This window comes from Dermacentor variabilis, chromosome 4 (assembly GCF_050947875.1).
Source record: "Dermacentor variabilis isolate Ectoservices chromosome 4, ASM5094787v1, whole genome shotgun sequence".
NCBI classification, from domain to species: Eukaryota; Metazoa; Arthropoda; class Arachnida; order Ixodida; family Ixodidae; genus Dermacentor; species Dermacentor variabilis.
Window position 1 is genome coordinate 187,030,939 of NC_134571.1, and position 12,504 is coordinate 187,043,442.

At 45.4% G+C, this 12,504-nt stretch overlaps 1 protein-coding gene across 5 annotated transcripts in view; it reads right to left on the reverse strand.

Moving 5' to 3' along the window:
• Positions 1–12,504, reverse strand: part of LOC142580010 (lysozyme C-1-like) — a 137,937-nt gene that overhangs the window by 24,880 nt on the left and 100,553 nt on the right. For all 5 annotated transcript variants that reach the window (XM_075690731.1, XM_075690729.1, XM_075690730.1 and 2 more), the window contains one exon: positions 8,557–8,632. In XM_075690731.1, coding sequence (XP_075546846.1) covers positions 8,557–8,632 — 76 coding nt within the window. The remainder of the gene's footprint in view (positions 1–8,556; positions 8,633–12,504) is intronic.

Sequence of the window (12,504 nt, forward strand, 5' to 3'; positions counted from 1 at the left end):
TCGGAACAGTAAATATTTCAGTTTAACGAACTCGCTCAGAGGACCAAGGCTTATTTTTGCGATCAGAACCGATGCCCGCCCTCATCAAATCGCCGCTCCAGCGGCAATGTAACGTCGCTGGCGCTACAGCGCCCCTGAGGCAAAGTGGCGGCGTGGAAAACCAACAGCAACGAGGCATGGCCTCCGAGATCATCCGCAAAAGACGAGCAAACATGTAATCTCGGAAGCCATGAACAAAGTAACATCGCTGGCGCTTACAACGTGGCCAGAGCAAAGCGGCGATCTGTCACACGATAAACCACGTGGTGTGTGTTTCTATGTGTATGGTCGTCGTCTCCTTCTTTTGAAGAAGAGGCGAAGAAGAAGAGGCAGCTGCCGAGCCAGTTTCAAGCCCTATAACTCTAGCTGAGATTGTAGGGTACGTAGGAAAGTTGAGAGACTTTGTCTCAACAGCAAGCTGTGCCAGAAGTGTACAAAAACATTGACTCTTTGGAAAGTTTTGCTACTTCCTGTGCTTTAAAAGTACAAGTGCAGAAGAAGGTTACAGATGTTTTTTTAAGGGATAAAGGCAGCATTAGAAACTGTTTTGAACCTTGTTGATATGTACAAATTCCATTTCACACATTTCTAACACTATGGATGCCATGTCTTTTCCTCCATGAATTGTACTTCAAACTTTTAACTCTGTATGCCATGCTTTATGTTGGTCTAGTGACTATTCAGTTAAGTGAACTTTCAGTTAGGTGAACTACTTCCTTCGGTCCCTTGAAGTTCACTCAAGTGAGAGTTCACCGTATGACGTAACAACAAAACGGAAACTAGAAACGAAATCAACTACACAACAACAACACAACATACACCTTCCCTTAAAAGAAAAAGAAGAAGAAACAAGGAAACAAACGAACACTTCCCAAAGACAGTCGAAGAGGTCACAAAGTCACTCAGCCATGGTGGAGGTCGGCGGATTCTAGTTCTGCGTTCCGACTGTGCTGTAGCACTCCTGGATGTCGATGGGGACTCTAGTTGATGCTCCTCTCCTCTTTGCTCGTTCTCTGCTTGACCTGTTCGTTCGGTGGTGTCTAGAAGGCCGGGGTGCTCACCTGGCATAGTTAGAGGCTCGGGAACAACAGGAAAACTGGCATACCAGTCGCCAGCCACAGGAGCAGCTATTGTCAACGGTGAGCCTCCTTGACGACCCGTGTACGGCACCTTATACAGCCTCTCGGCATTCCATGTGTTGTTGTCTTCCAGGGTGAAAGCATTATTTCCTTTTTTTCCACTATCTTCAGGGGTTCGCTGTCGGACAAATCGCCTTTCCTCGCAACATGACGATCTTTCACCCTCACGAAGTCACCAGTACGGAACGTTGGCACTTTCGCCCCCCTTTTTCGATCTGTATACTCCTTGCCGCTCATTTGTTTATCTCTCACCCTCTTCCATAATAGGGCAATTTCTGGTGCCGGTTTGTAAAAGAAACCTGGGCCTGGGGATAAGCCCACTATGTTCAACATGGTGCGTGGAGTGCGTCCATGCAAGAGTACAGCTGGTGGAACACCCGTTGTTGCATGTGGTGTACTGGATAAACCGCCAGGTACTCCAATACTGCTGTCTCAATAGGCCGATGTTTCAAAACTGCAAGCTGCACGTAGTCTTTCAAGACCCTGTTGAAACGTTCCACCTGTCCGTTACTTTGAGGATGATAAAACGATGCGCAGGAGGGCTTAATTCCGCGCTTTCAGAGAAAATCCTCGAACAGGCTAGACTTCAGTTGCGGTCCATGATCTGTTAATATCTCATCTGGGTACCCCTCTCTGCTGAACACTGCTGTCAAGAATCCGATTACAGCATTAGTTGTCACACTTGAGACAAAAGATACCTCGGGCCACTTGGAATAAAGGTCAATTAACGTTATTACAAACTTGCAGCTCTCCTTAGCTCTTGTAAAAGGACCGACAATGTCCAGCGCTAGTTTCTGCCAAGCACGCTCAGGTAGCGGAATGGGTTCCAGTGGTCGTACTGCGGGCTTCGCTGACTTATCTGCCGCTTGACAGACACTGCAAGACGAGATTGCCTGCTCTACTTGTTTGTCGAGTCTTGGCCACCAATACTGCGTGCGAAGCCTCTGCTTTGTGCGCATAATTTCTTGGTGACCTTCATGCGCCAACTCCACGAGCGTTGATGTCAATGCAACTGGTATGACCAGGCGCTCATCCCGCAATAGAAGGCTGTCCATAACTGCCAACTCATCCCGCACGTAGAAAAAGGGCCGCAACTCAGGCTGAAGACTGCATTTCGCCGGCCACCTAGTTGTGACGTAATTCATCACCTGCTGTAGCAGCAAGTCGCATTGAACAGCTTCCTGAAGTTTTACCTTTGTGATGCAGGTGGAAACAAGCGACACAACTTCTTCTTGTTCTTGTACGTTTGACAGAGGCAATCGTGATGGAGCATCCACCACCTTGTTATCACTTCAACGGTGGTATAGTACATCAAAATTGTAGTACAGTAGACGTGCCGACCACCTTGCAATTCGGGTAGACCGGCGACCTGTGTCCCGGGATGAAAGGAGAGTAACCAGAGCTTGATGGTCAGTTCGTAGCTCGAACTGACCATCAACTACGTAGTTTGTAGTTCAAACAATAACACGCTTAAAGATTGCAAATCCGTCAAAAACTATACTAAAGCAAATGACGAGTCCGTCATCGATTACCTTGAACTAGCACTGGAAGACTTCTCTGGCGATGATGTTGACTACCTATGGCTAAAGCTGAAATCCATTTGCCACTTCTGTATTGATAACTTCATCCCTAGTAAAATGAAGAAGGTGCACCGAAAAAATTCTTGGATCAATCGAGATATAATCCACCTCGTTAGAAAAGTAAAAAGATTCCGAAGGCAAAAAAAAAATTTGGCCCAGTATTCGGCGAGCTAAAACAAACACTCACTACAAAAATTAGAGCAGGTAGGCAGTTTTATTGCTCCCACACGCTGGCCCAATTTCTTAAGACTGACCCTGAAAAATTTTGGCGACATTTGAACTATAAGAAGAGGCAAGCTCTTGACCACCTAAAGATTGATGGTCAGATAATTCAAGATAAGCAACACCAGGCATCCAAATTTAATCATTACTTCCATTCTATCTTCTCTGAGTCTAATCAGTGCTCTCCGGTCATTGCTGAAGATGTAGAAAACGTAAATTTTGATTTTATAACATACGAGGGTATATTTTCTGTGCTCTTAAATCTAAACACAGAAAAGACATGCGGTCCTGACGGCACTTCTAATGCTTTTCTTCGTCGCTGTGCCGAGTGGCTTTCACATTTCCTTCTCGTAATTTTCCGCTCGTCGATATCTTGTGGCATCGTTCCATCAGACTAGCGGGTCACTCGTGTTGTGCCTGTATTTAAGAAAGGCGACCCTACATTACTATCAAATTATCACCCTATATCACTGACGGTTACATCTTGCAAGCTTTTAGAGCATATTATCTCAAATTACATGGTGGAATTTCTTGAAAAACGTGGTATTCTGTCCCCGTGCCAACACGGCTTTCGTAAGGGGCTGTCTACCACTACTCAGCTTCTCTCTAGCGTCTACGCTTTTGCCTCCGTTCTTGATAAAGCCGGCCAGGTTGATGTTATATTCCTCGATTTCAGCAAAGCCTTCGATAGGGCCTCTCATTTTGGTTTGATAACAAAACTAAGCAACTATGGTTTTCCACCTAGCATTGTAAACTGGATCTGTGCATATTTGAGCATGCTCAGACAATTCGTCGATGTTGAGGGGAGACATCCATACTACTATGGATGTCTCCCCGTAAATTCGGGAGTGCCGCAGGGAAGCGTGCTCGGACCGCTACTTTTCCTAGTATATATTAATGACATAAAAGCATGCATAGACGATCGTGTGAGTATTAAATTGTTCGCGGACGACTGCTTACTTTACAAAGAGATAAAAGATGCCAATGATCAAGTGATGCTGAATAAAAGTCTCACTGCGATTTCTGACTGGTGCGACACCTGGGAAATGAAACTTAATGAAGAAAAAACGGTTTTTATGCGCATTACCAACAAAAAACATCCTCTAACATATCAATACACTATTAATCAATCCGCGGTCTCTGAAAAAGACTCTTTTAAATATTTGGGTGTAACCATCAACAATCGTCTAACCTGGTCGCAACACATTGATAATGTTTATGCGTCTGCTCGACGTAAACTCGGCCTACTGAGACACAAGCGGAAACGTTCTCCTCCATCCGTGAAACAAGTGGCATTCAACACACTCGTAAGGTCGTGATTAGAATATGCTTGCGTCGTCTGGGACCCATTCACGAAAACAAATATTAAAAAACTGGAAAACATAAACAGGCTTGCCGTCCGCTACTTATATAGTTGTTATGGACGTTATGACTCCCCCTCTCAATTGATTAATGAAAATAATATTGCCACCCCAGAATCCCGAAGAAAGGTAGCACGCCTAACATTGCTTTTCGGCCTTTGGAAAAGAGAGCTACAACTTGGTCATTCACCCTGTCTCCAGCCGCTACCAGCTAGAGCTACCAGAAATTATTACCCCGACAAGATAACCCATATTATCGCGCGTACAAATTGCTTTAAATATTCCTTCTTTCCTAGAACAATAAATGATTGGAACTCTCTGCCGACCGATGTATTCCTGTCCAATAACATATTACGTGCCATTGAAAAACTGCATTTCAAATAAACGTGTGACCGCATGAGTACTTTCATGCGTGTTAGCATGAAAAAAAGAACAACCTGTGTAAACTGTGTAAACTGGTACTGTAGATATTTTCTCCTTTCAATTCAATCTCTTGCTTTGTATGCTTGTAGAATGTGTTTTTTATGTATTTATATCATCCTTCAATGTACCTCATATGATTCAATGTATTTCATATTTCATATGCACTTCTTTTCTTTGAACGTATGTAATTACATTACTGTATGAACGTATTCCCTCCTGCCTGGGTCACAAGTTGGCCTGCAGTATTCTGTAAATAAATAAATAAAGAAAATAAAGAAAAACGTGCCACTGTTCACACGCCCATACGCACGCGAGTGCCTCCTTTTCTCCTAGCTGAGTACTTGCGCTCCGCTTGCGGCAGCGTTCGAGAGGCGAAGGTAACGGTGCGGAGTTCATTTCCGTACGTCTGTTGTGGCACTGCTCCCAGACCATGGTCGGAAGCATCTGTAGTCACTACCGGAAGTAGCGAGGGGTTGAACATGTGCACAGCCTTGCTTGTTGCGAGTAGTTGCTTCACCGCACGGAAGCTTTGAGCAGCTTTGTCGTCCCAGGAAAAAGAAGCTCCTTGACGAAGTAACTTGCGAAGAGGCTCTACGACGTCAGCAAAGTGAGGAACGAACTTGGCATAATAGCTGACAAGTCCAAGGAACGAACGTAGCTTTGTGGTGTTCGTGGGCGCTGGGGCATGAACAATAGCATCAACATTCGATTTCAAGGGTGACAAGCCGTTGTGGCTGACGACATGTCCCAAGAATGTCAGTTCTTGCACATTGAACAAGCACTTTTCATTAAGCCGCAGGCCAGCCGCTGAGATGCACTGAACATCATGAAGGTTCGCAGTGTGCTCAGCCGCAGATTTACCGTAGATGATGATATCGTCTATGTAGCAAAGTACGCCCCTGCAGCCTCTCAGTATTGAAGTCATAATCTTCTGAAAAGCGGCTGGTGCGGAGGCGAGGCCGAAACGCTCTCGTCGGAACCGAAAAAGACCATCGTGCGTAATGAATGTCGTCGATCGCGGCTTTCAGGCATTAATTTCAGTTGATTGTAGGCTCATGCCAAGTCAATTTTTGAAAAGTGCGTTGCCCCTGCTAGCTGATTTAGTAGGTCATCACTATGTGGAAGAGGAAATCCGTCAACGACGATAGCTTTGTTGGCTTCACGAAGGTCCACACAAAGCCGAATGCTGCCGTTCTTCTTTCGGACCACTACCACCGGAGAAATCCATTCAGAAGCATACACTTTCTCGTTTATACTGCTTGCTCAAGCCGCTGTACTTCCGCAGAAACTTGTTCCCGAAGGGCCAGAGGAAGTCGACGTAGCTTAGAGGCCACTGCAGTCACATCCGGCTTGCGGTTGATGTGATGAGCAGAGCCTTTTACTAATCTTGCCTCATCTGAGAACAAGTGGCTGAATTTCTCGCGAAATTCCTGAGGTAGAAGGTCGGAAGCTACACTTTTCATTTGCAGGCATTTCAACTCAGCCCCATGTATATGCAAGTCCAGGCTGCTGATGGTGTCCAACCCAAGTACTGCGGTTCCTTGCTGTACAACATACAAGAGAACAGGGACAGTGCGTTGCTTGTAAGCAACGGTAGCGGGAAAACAGCCCTTCACTGTAATCTTCCTGTTAGAGTAATCCAATAAAGCAACAGCAGCTGGTAGAACGCCTTCATACTTTGAAAATGCTTCATGTAAATGTTCTCCGACATTATGGATACTGACGACCCTGCATCTACCAAAAAGTTCACAGGAACGCCTTGGAGTTCGATGGAAATGCTGAGGCGTGGAACGCCGGTCGAAACATGTAGCAGTGTCACATGATGCTCGGCATCCTCTTGCACTTCCCTCACGCCTCTTTAAATTCCGAACTGCGGCACATAACCTGAAAGTGACCTACTTTTCCGCATCCCGAGCATTTCTTATATTTAGCCTTGCAATTCGGTGAATTTGCCAAATGTCGAGTAGACCCGCAGCGGTAGCAACGACGCTGATTCGTATCCCTTGCAGACGCCGGCTGCGTCTGTTGACATTTCTGCGGCAAGGGCATGAACTCTTTACGGCGACCGTCACGCGACTTCGACGCCGAAGCGCCTGAATGCGGTACGTACTTCACCTCCTCCGCTGCGCTGAACTCTCGAAGGCTCTTCCAAGTTGCTTCGTAATGCTCTGCTATTATAACTGCCCTGTCCAAGGTCAGCGTTGCGCCTTCGAAAAGGAAACACTCACGAAGCCTGTCCGATGCGGTACCAGAAATGAGTTGGTCGCGGACAGCTATGTCAGAAGGTCCCTCGAACTCACAGTGCTTTGCTAGTTCGCGTAAATTAGCAATGTAGACATCCGTAGGCTCACCCGAATTTTGTATGCTCTGTTTGAAGCAGTGCCGTTCAACAAGCACATTTGTCGTGGTTGAGAACAGGCGGTCACAAATGCCCAGCGCGTTTTTAAACGCATCTGCCGACGCTTGTAGAAGTAGTATGCTGATCTTGGACTGGCCCCGTGGGAGTAGTAGCAGACAGAGTAGTAGCAGCGTTCGTCGACGCGTTGCGGAATTTACATTGCCCCTCGATGCCAAGCGAATGCAGAAGTATGGCTCTCCGCCGAGGCGCAGCAAACTCGGTGGCACCCGACGCTTCCAAGTAGGTACCAACATAGTTCCTTCCACTGCTTCCATGGTATGGGTGGCTGATCGGGGGTTTCCAGAAATGCAGGCGGAGGCGTAAGTCCCTCGGAAGTCAATGCAAGGCCTAGCTCGTCGCCAATATGTTGTATCGTAAGGTCCAGGGTAGCTGGGTCAGGTGGCCAGACGCACCGAGCCACATTCGGGGGCCCTCCGTCCCAAAAGAACAAGCATGACTCCAATCGTCTGCGGTCACCTCTCACTTCTCTCTACGGGCTCCTTGACAGCACCAGCCTTTTCATTGCCACTGTGACGTCAGGCATGACGTAACAACAAAACCGAAACTAGAAACGAAACCAACTGCACAACAACAACACAACAGAAAGGAACCTGCGACTACGTTGTTTTATTGTCTTCATCATGAAACTGATCGCCATCGCAGTGACATACCACAACAGGTTTAAAAGCTGCATGTAAGTTGGCCTTTGCCTGACAGTATGCTCTGCTTTCACTTTTGCTATCACATTTTAGAAACAAAATAATCTATGACCGTAGTTATTGGAGGTGCAAAAGAGTCCTACACGATCTTATAGATTCGCTTTTGTCTTTTGCACTTACACATACAGTAGATCTATTATAGCTCCAAGCTGGTGAGAGCCATGCTTCTCCCAGTGGCAAGGCACCATGCAGAGCTTTCGTTTATTTCATTTTAAAAAGCACCAAATTAAAGTCACGCACGTAACCATGCACATTCGCTCCATTTTCCTCGCTGCAGCTTTAGCATTTTTGACATTTTTCATGTTGACCAGTGCTTCTGTCGCTGCCCCACTCGTGTGTGAAGTTTCAAGGAGGCCATCCAGTGGCGACTGTTACGCACTTATATCAAGCCGCAACACCAACTGTTCACATTTTAAAAGGCAACAAAAGACGCGCCACCTATTTATGGATATTGTACGCCTTCATATATGTGTAAGGACTTGACATTTGACTTAAGGTACTGTAACAATACGATCTCTCTATCAGCCTGACCTACTCATAGCCTTCAAGAAGATGTTTCTATGCGACACGACGAAGAAATGGTGGAGCTTTGCTCCGAAAGGTTGTTATAGTGTTCGAAAAGACAGTCACCAATGGCAGGAACGAAAATGTCCAGTGTATTGCACGCTTACATACCATCGCAGAGTTCATGACAGCGTCCGTTGCGCATACCAGGCTTGTAATTATCGAAGCAGAAGAATTGACTCGCCAGCTGCAATGACATACAGAAAAAAGTCAGATTGCCCAAGTGAACAATAGTTGCGGGTAAGATAATACGCGGCTGACAACTTATTGCTTTGGCTCAGCGTTGGAAAGTTGCCGTGTGTGAATAAATCAAAAACAAACGAGAAAATAAAAAAGGAGAGCAGCGCAACAGCAAAACAAAAGAAAGCAGGGTGCCGTCTGTGATTACATTTGCGCTAAGAGCAACACCGCGGCGTACCTTTCGCGCATTTTGTTTCCAAGCAATGCGCGCTCACGTAGCAGTAAAACCTTGGCATCACTGAATACTTGATTACTTTTGACTGAATCACTACAAGAAACTGTAAATCACACTTACTGCGCAGACTGTAGGGATACAGTCACCCAGCCCTCTATAAATGAAACCCCTGAACTCCCCAAAAAGTACAGCCAGCCAAGTACAATGTCTGTAGGGATACAGTCACCCAGCCCTCTATAAATGAAACCCCTGAACTCCCCAAAAAGTATAGCCAGCCAGGTACAATTATGGCTAATCTCCCTACCTTTTCCAGGAAAGCTAATAATGCGACAAGCGCTCAGAAACATCATATGCCTGTTTTGGCGGTGTTTGGGAGAAAAACTAAATCATTCATGAAATTCACTTTCGATGTAGTTTGGGGCATTTGAGGGTCAGTTTAAACGTAAATGTTGAAGTATTTTTGTGAATTAGGGGTTAAATAAAGTTGCTGAGCACTCAGTCTTGGCCCATTTATAGGCGTTATAAGAAACGCCTATAAAGTTTCTGCGCTCCAATGGGAGGCGTAAACATGGCAGAATTATCACATTTGCAAGAAATAAGAACCACTCTATTCGTGACACGTAGCGAATGTTTTAGATGTGTAAATTAATTAATTAAATACTCTGAAAGCAAGTGCTGAGGGCTCATCCTTTCCCAATTTTTATGAGTGATACGAGTCATGCAGCTGCTTTTCCCCTGTTTTCTCGGTGAACAATGCGAAGCACGTTGTTCATATTTCATTCAAATAATAGGAATGTTGTCAATTAAAAAAAATAAATTACGGGGTTTTATTTGCCAAAACCACTTCCTGATTATGAAGCACGCCGTAGTGGATGACTCCGAAAATTTCGACCACCTGGGGTTCTTTAACGTGCACTTAAATATAACTACACGGGTGTTTTCGCATTTCGCCCCCATCGGATTGCGGCCGCCGTGGCCGGGATTCCATCCCGCGACCTCGTGCTCAGCAGCCTAACACCATAGCCACCGAGCAACCACAGCGGGTAGGAATGTTGTCAACGAATAATGCTTACGGTGTATCTGTTAAATATAACTTTACCCAAGGTTCCTCACTGAGGCGTTTCAGTGTGTGATACTTCCATTATCCGCAATGTTTTGAAATATCTTTACTGGACACTAACTTCAAATGTGATGAAAATACGTGTAATATTAGGTGTAACGTGTGAAACAATTTCACAATAATTGTTTAAATAAACGCGTTCCCAATAATTAGCAAAACCTTCGTTGTATTGAAACAATATTATGTTCAGCACAAAGGCGGAATCACTGACTTCTTGACTGCAAATTTCTGTGTTTCGTTTCGCAATGCTCATGGGGCTGCCTGCACTTTTGACTACTTATGGAGTGACTGGATGATAATAGAAGACGTCCAAATTGAAGATTTACACAATACATTTCTGCATTCGTCACAAAGCTCCATCCAAGAAACTATTTGTTGCTTATGAAAAAAAAAATAGCAACAAAGATTCCTTTACTTTACTGTACTTCCCTGCACATGAAGCTAATGAGCTAGTGCCTCTAGTGCAGGCGTTCTGTTCTTTCATTAGAGGTCGGTGCAAATTGCAGTGACGCAGTGACGTTGCCTACAAGCTACTGTATGTTTGAACTTGTGTGACAGCAGGCATGGTAAATGTTCTCACCTACTTCTGCCTTGCGCGCCTTATGATCCATCATTTCGTTTCATTATCGTGTACCTGTTTAAACAGTTACTCATTAAGAAAGGCAAATATAAAACTACTCACTACGTCAAGCCCTTCGCATGCGTGAAAACGCACTCATTGCAAAGCCTAGTCACTTGATAATCTTGGTTCGCTTACAGGTAATACAGGTACTGCGCATCTTTTTATATTAGCCTCTGAATTTGTTTTTTCTTTAAACGTGTTTGTGCATTAGCTAGCTAGGTTGTCACTACATGAGTGAGGTTTGGCCCATGCCCAATTCAATCAAATAACTTGAGTAGCTTGCTGTCGCTCACTGACTTCATAAATCCTCTGCAAGCTTCTTTTTTTTTATCCAGGGAAATAATAAAAAGGATAACCCATGCATGGATGATGTTCACAGCAGAAGATGGTCTCAAGGCGATCATCCTTGATTGTCGCCGTCGCTGAGAGAGGAAAATTTGTCTGCATGCACTTTGACCACGTGCTATACACTGCTTGAATGCTGAATGAGGTATGACTAAGTAGTGAAAGGGCAGCAGATTTTGCACCCAGGCCCTTTTTCAGGGCATTGTTGCCTTATGTGCAGCCGTAAACTTTTGTAATCTTTTAAGGCATGAATAAGAGATAGTACTATTTCTATTTGTGGGGACATTATCAGCACCAACAAGAAGTGTACGCACTACCTGATTTCACTCCTAATGAGGTGTCTTGTCAGCTATCTGAATTAATACTTGTTTTCATACAAAAATTCTGTTTTTCAAATTATATCTGATAAGCATCTCTTCCTAAGGCGACTATCATAGATACATGTCACTTTTATGTCTGTCATAATCAAGTGTAATCAATTGCTTATGACGTACTAGTAAGCTAGTTGGTTAGTCATGATAGAACAAGGCAGCCCACTTCGAAACAGGGACGAAACACAGAATGAACAAACGCGAGCGCGGTGTATCACAGAGCACTCGATGGTGTTTTTTTAAAATTCTGTGTTAGGTCGCTGTTTCGAAATGCGCTGCCATATCAGTTAATCAATTGTAGACTCACTTTTTAGCTTGGATGCTAGAAACATGAGCAGCAAAGTGCCAGTAAATCAACAAGCCGTAGTTGAAGATTTAGACGCGTGCTCGGTGATAAAGAGAAGCGACTCGTCGATCTACACAGCGGCATTCCGCGATAATAAAACCATCTGTCGGAGTACGTTAATTGATACCGCTGCGGCACTTCAGCGTTCAACGCCGTTGCTACGACAGACGCCTTGTCCATTGGTTTGAAAACGTGTGTGTGTGTTCACGTTCACGCGCGTTCTTGCAAGTTTTCGCTAGCACACTTACACAAAGTGCGCCATCACGCGCGACACAGCTGAGTACATGGCGATATATGTTCTTAAAGCATGATGCGGTGCCAATAAATAAAACGAAATGTAGCGTAGGGAAGATGACTGCGCCGTGTTACAAAGGTGGGTCATCGCGATAACGCAATACATGCAGTCGCAGAACATAACGTGACAGCGCAAGAGTCGCGTTCTCGCCATGACGCGGGAGCTTGAATCTACGTTGACAAAAGTATTCCAGTTGTGATCGTCTCCTGCTGGCGATAGTTGCCAGCTCCCCGACGTCGCGTCCTCAATCGGAGTGCGGATGTCAGCGTTTGCGAACTGCTCGTGCGGTCCTAGCGTAAGCCGAATTTTGTGACCGGCTGCGCCGACTGCCCGTGAACCGCACGCGGGCGGTGCGGCTAGCGGCGATGGGAGGCTCGAGCGTAACCCGACCTTACAGCACTGGCGTGAAAGATGTCCACTGAAAGGCGGCACGTGCAGTTGTGGCGCAGCGCCGGATCGCTGCCCTTGAATAACCCTTAAGGCGTGAGTTTAAGTGCGCGCAGCATCGCGGAAATCTGCAAAAAAATTTTTGTCATTGTGGAATG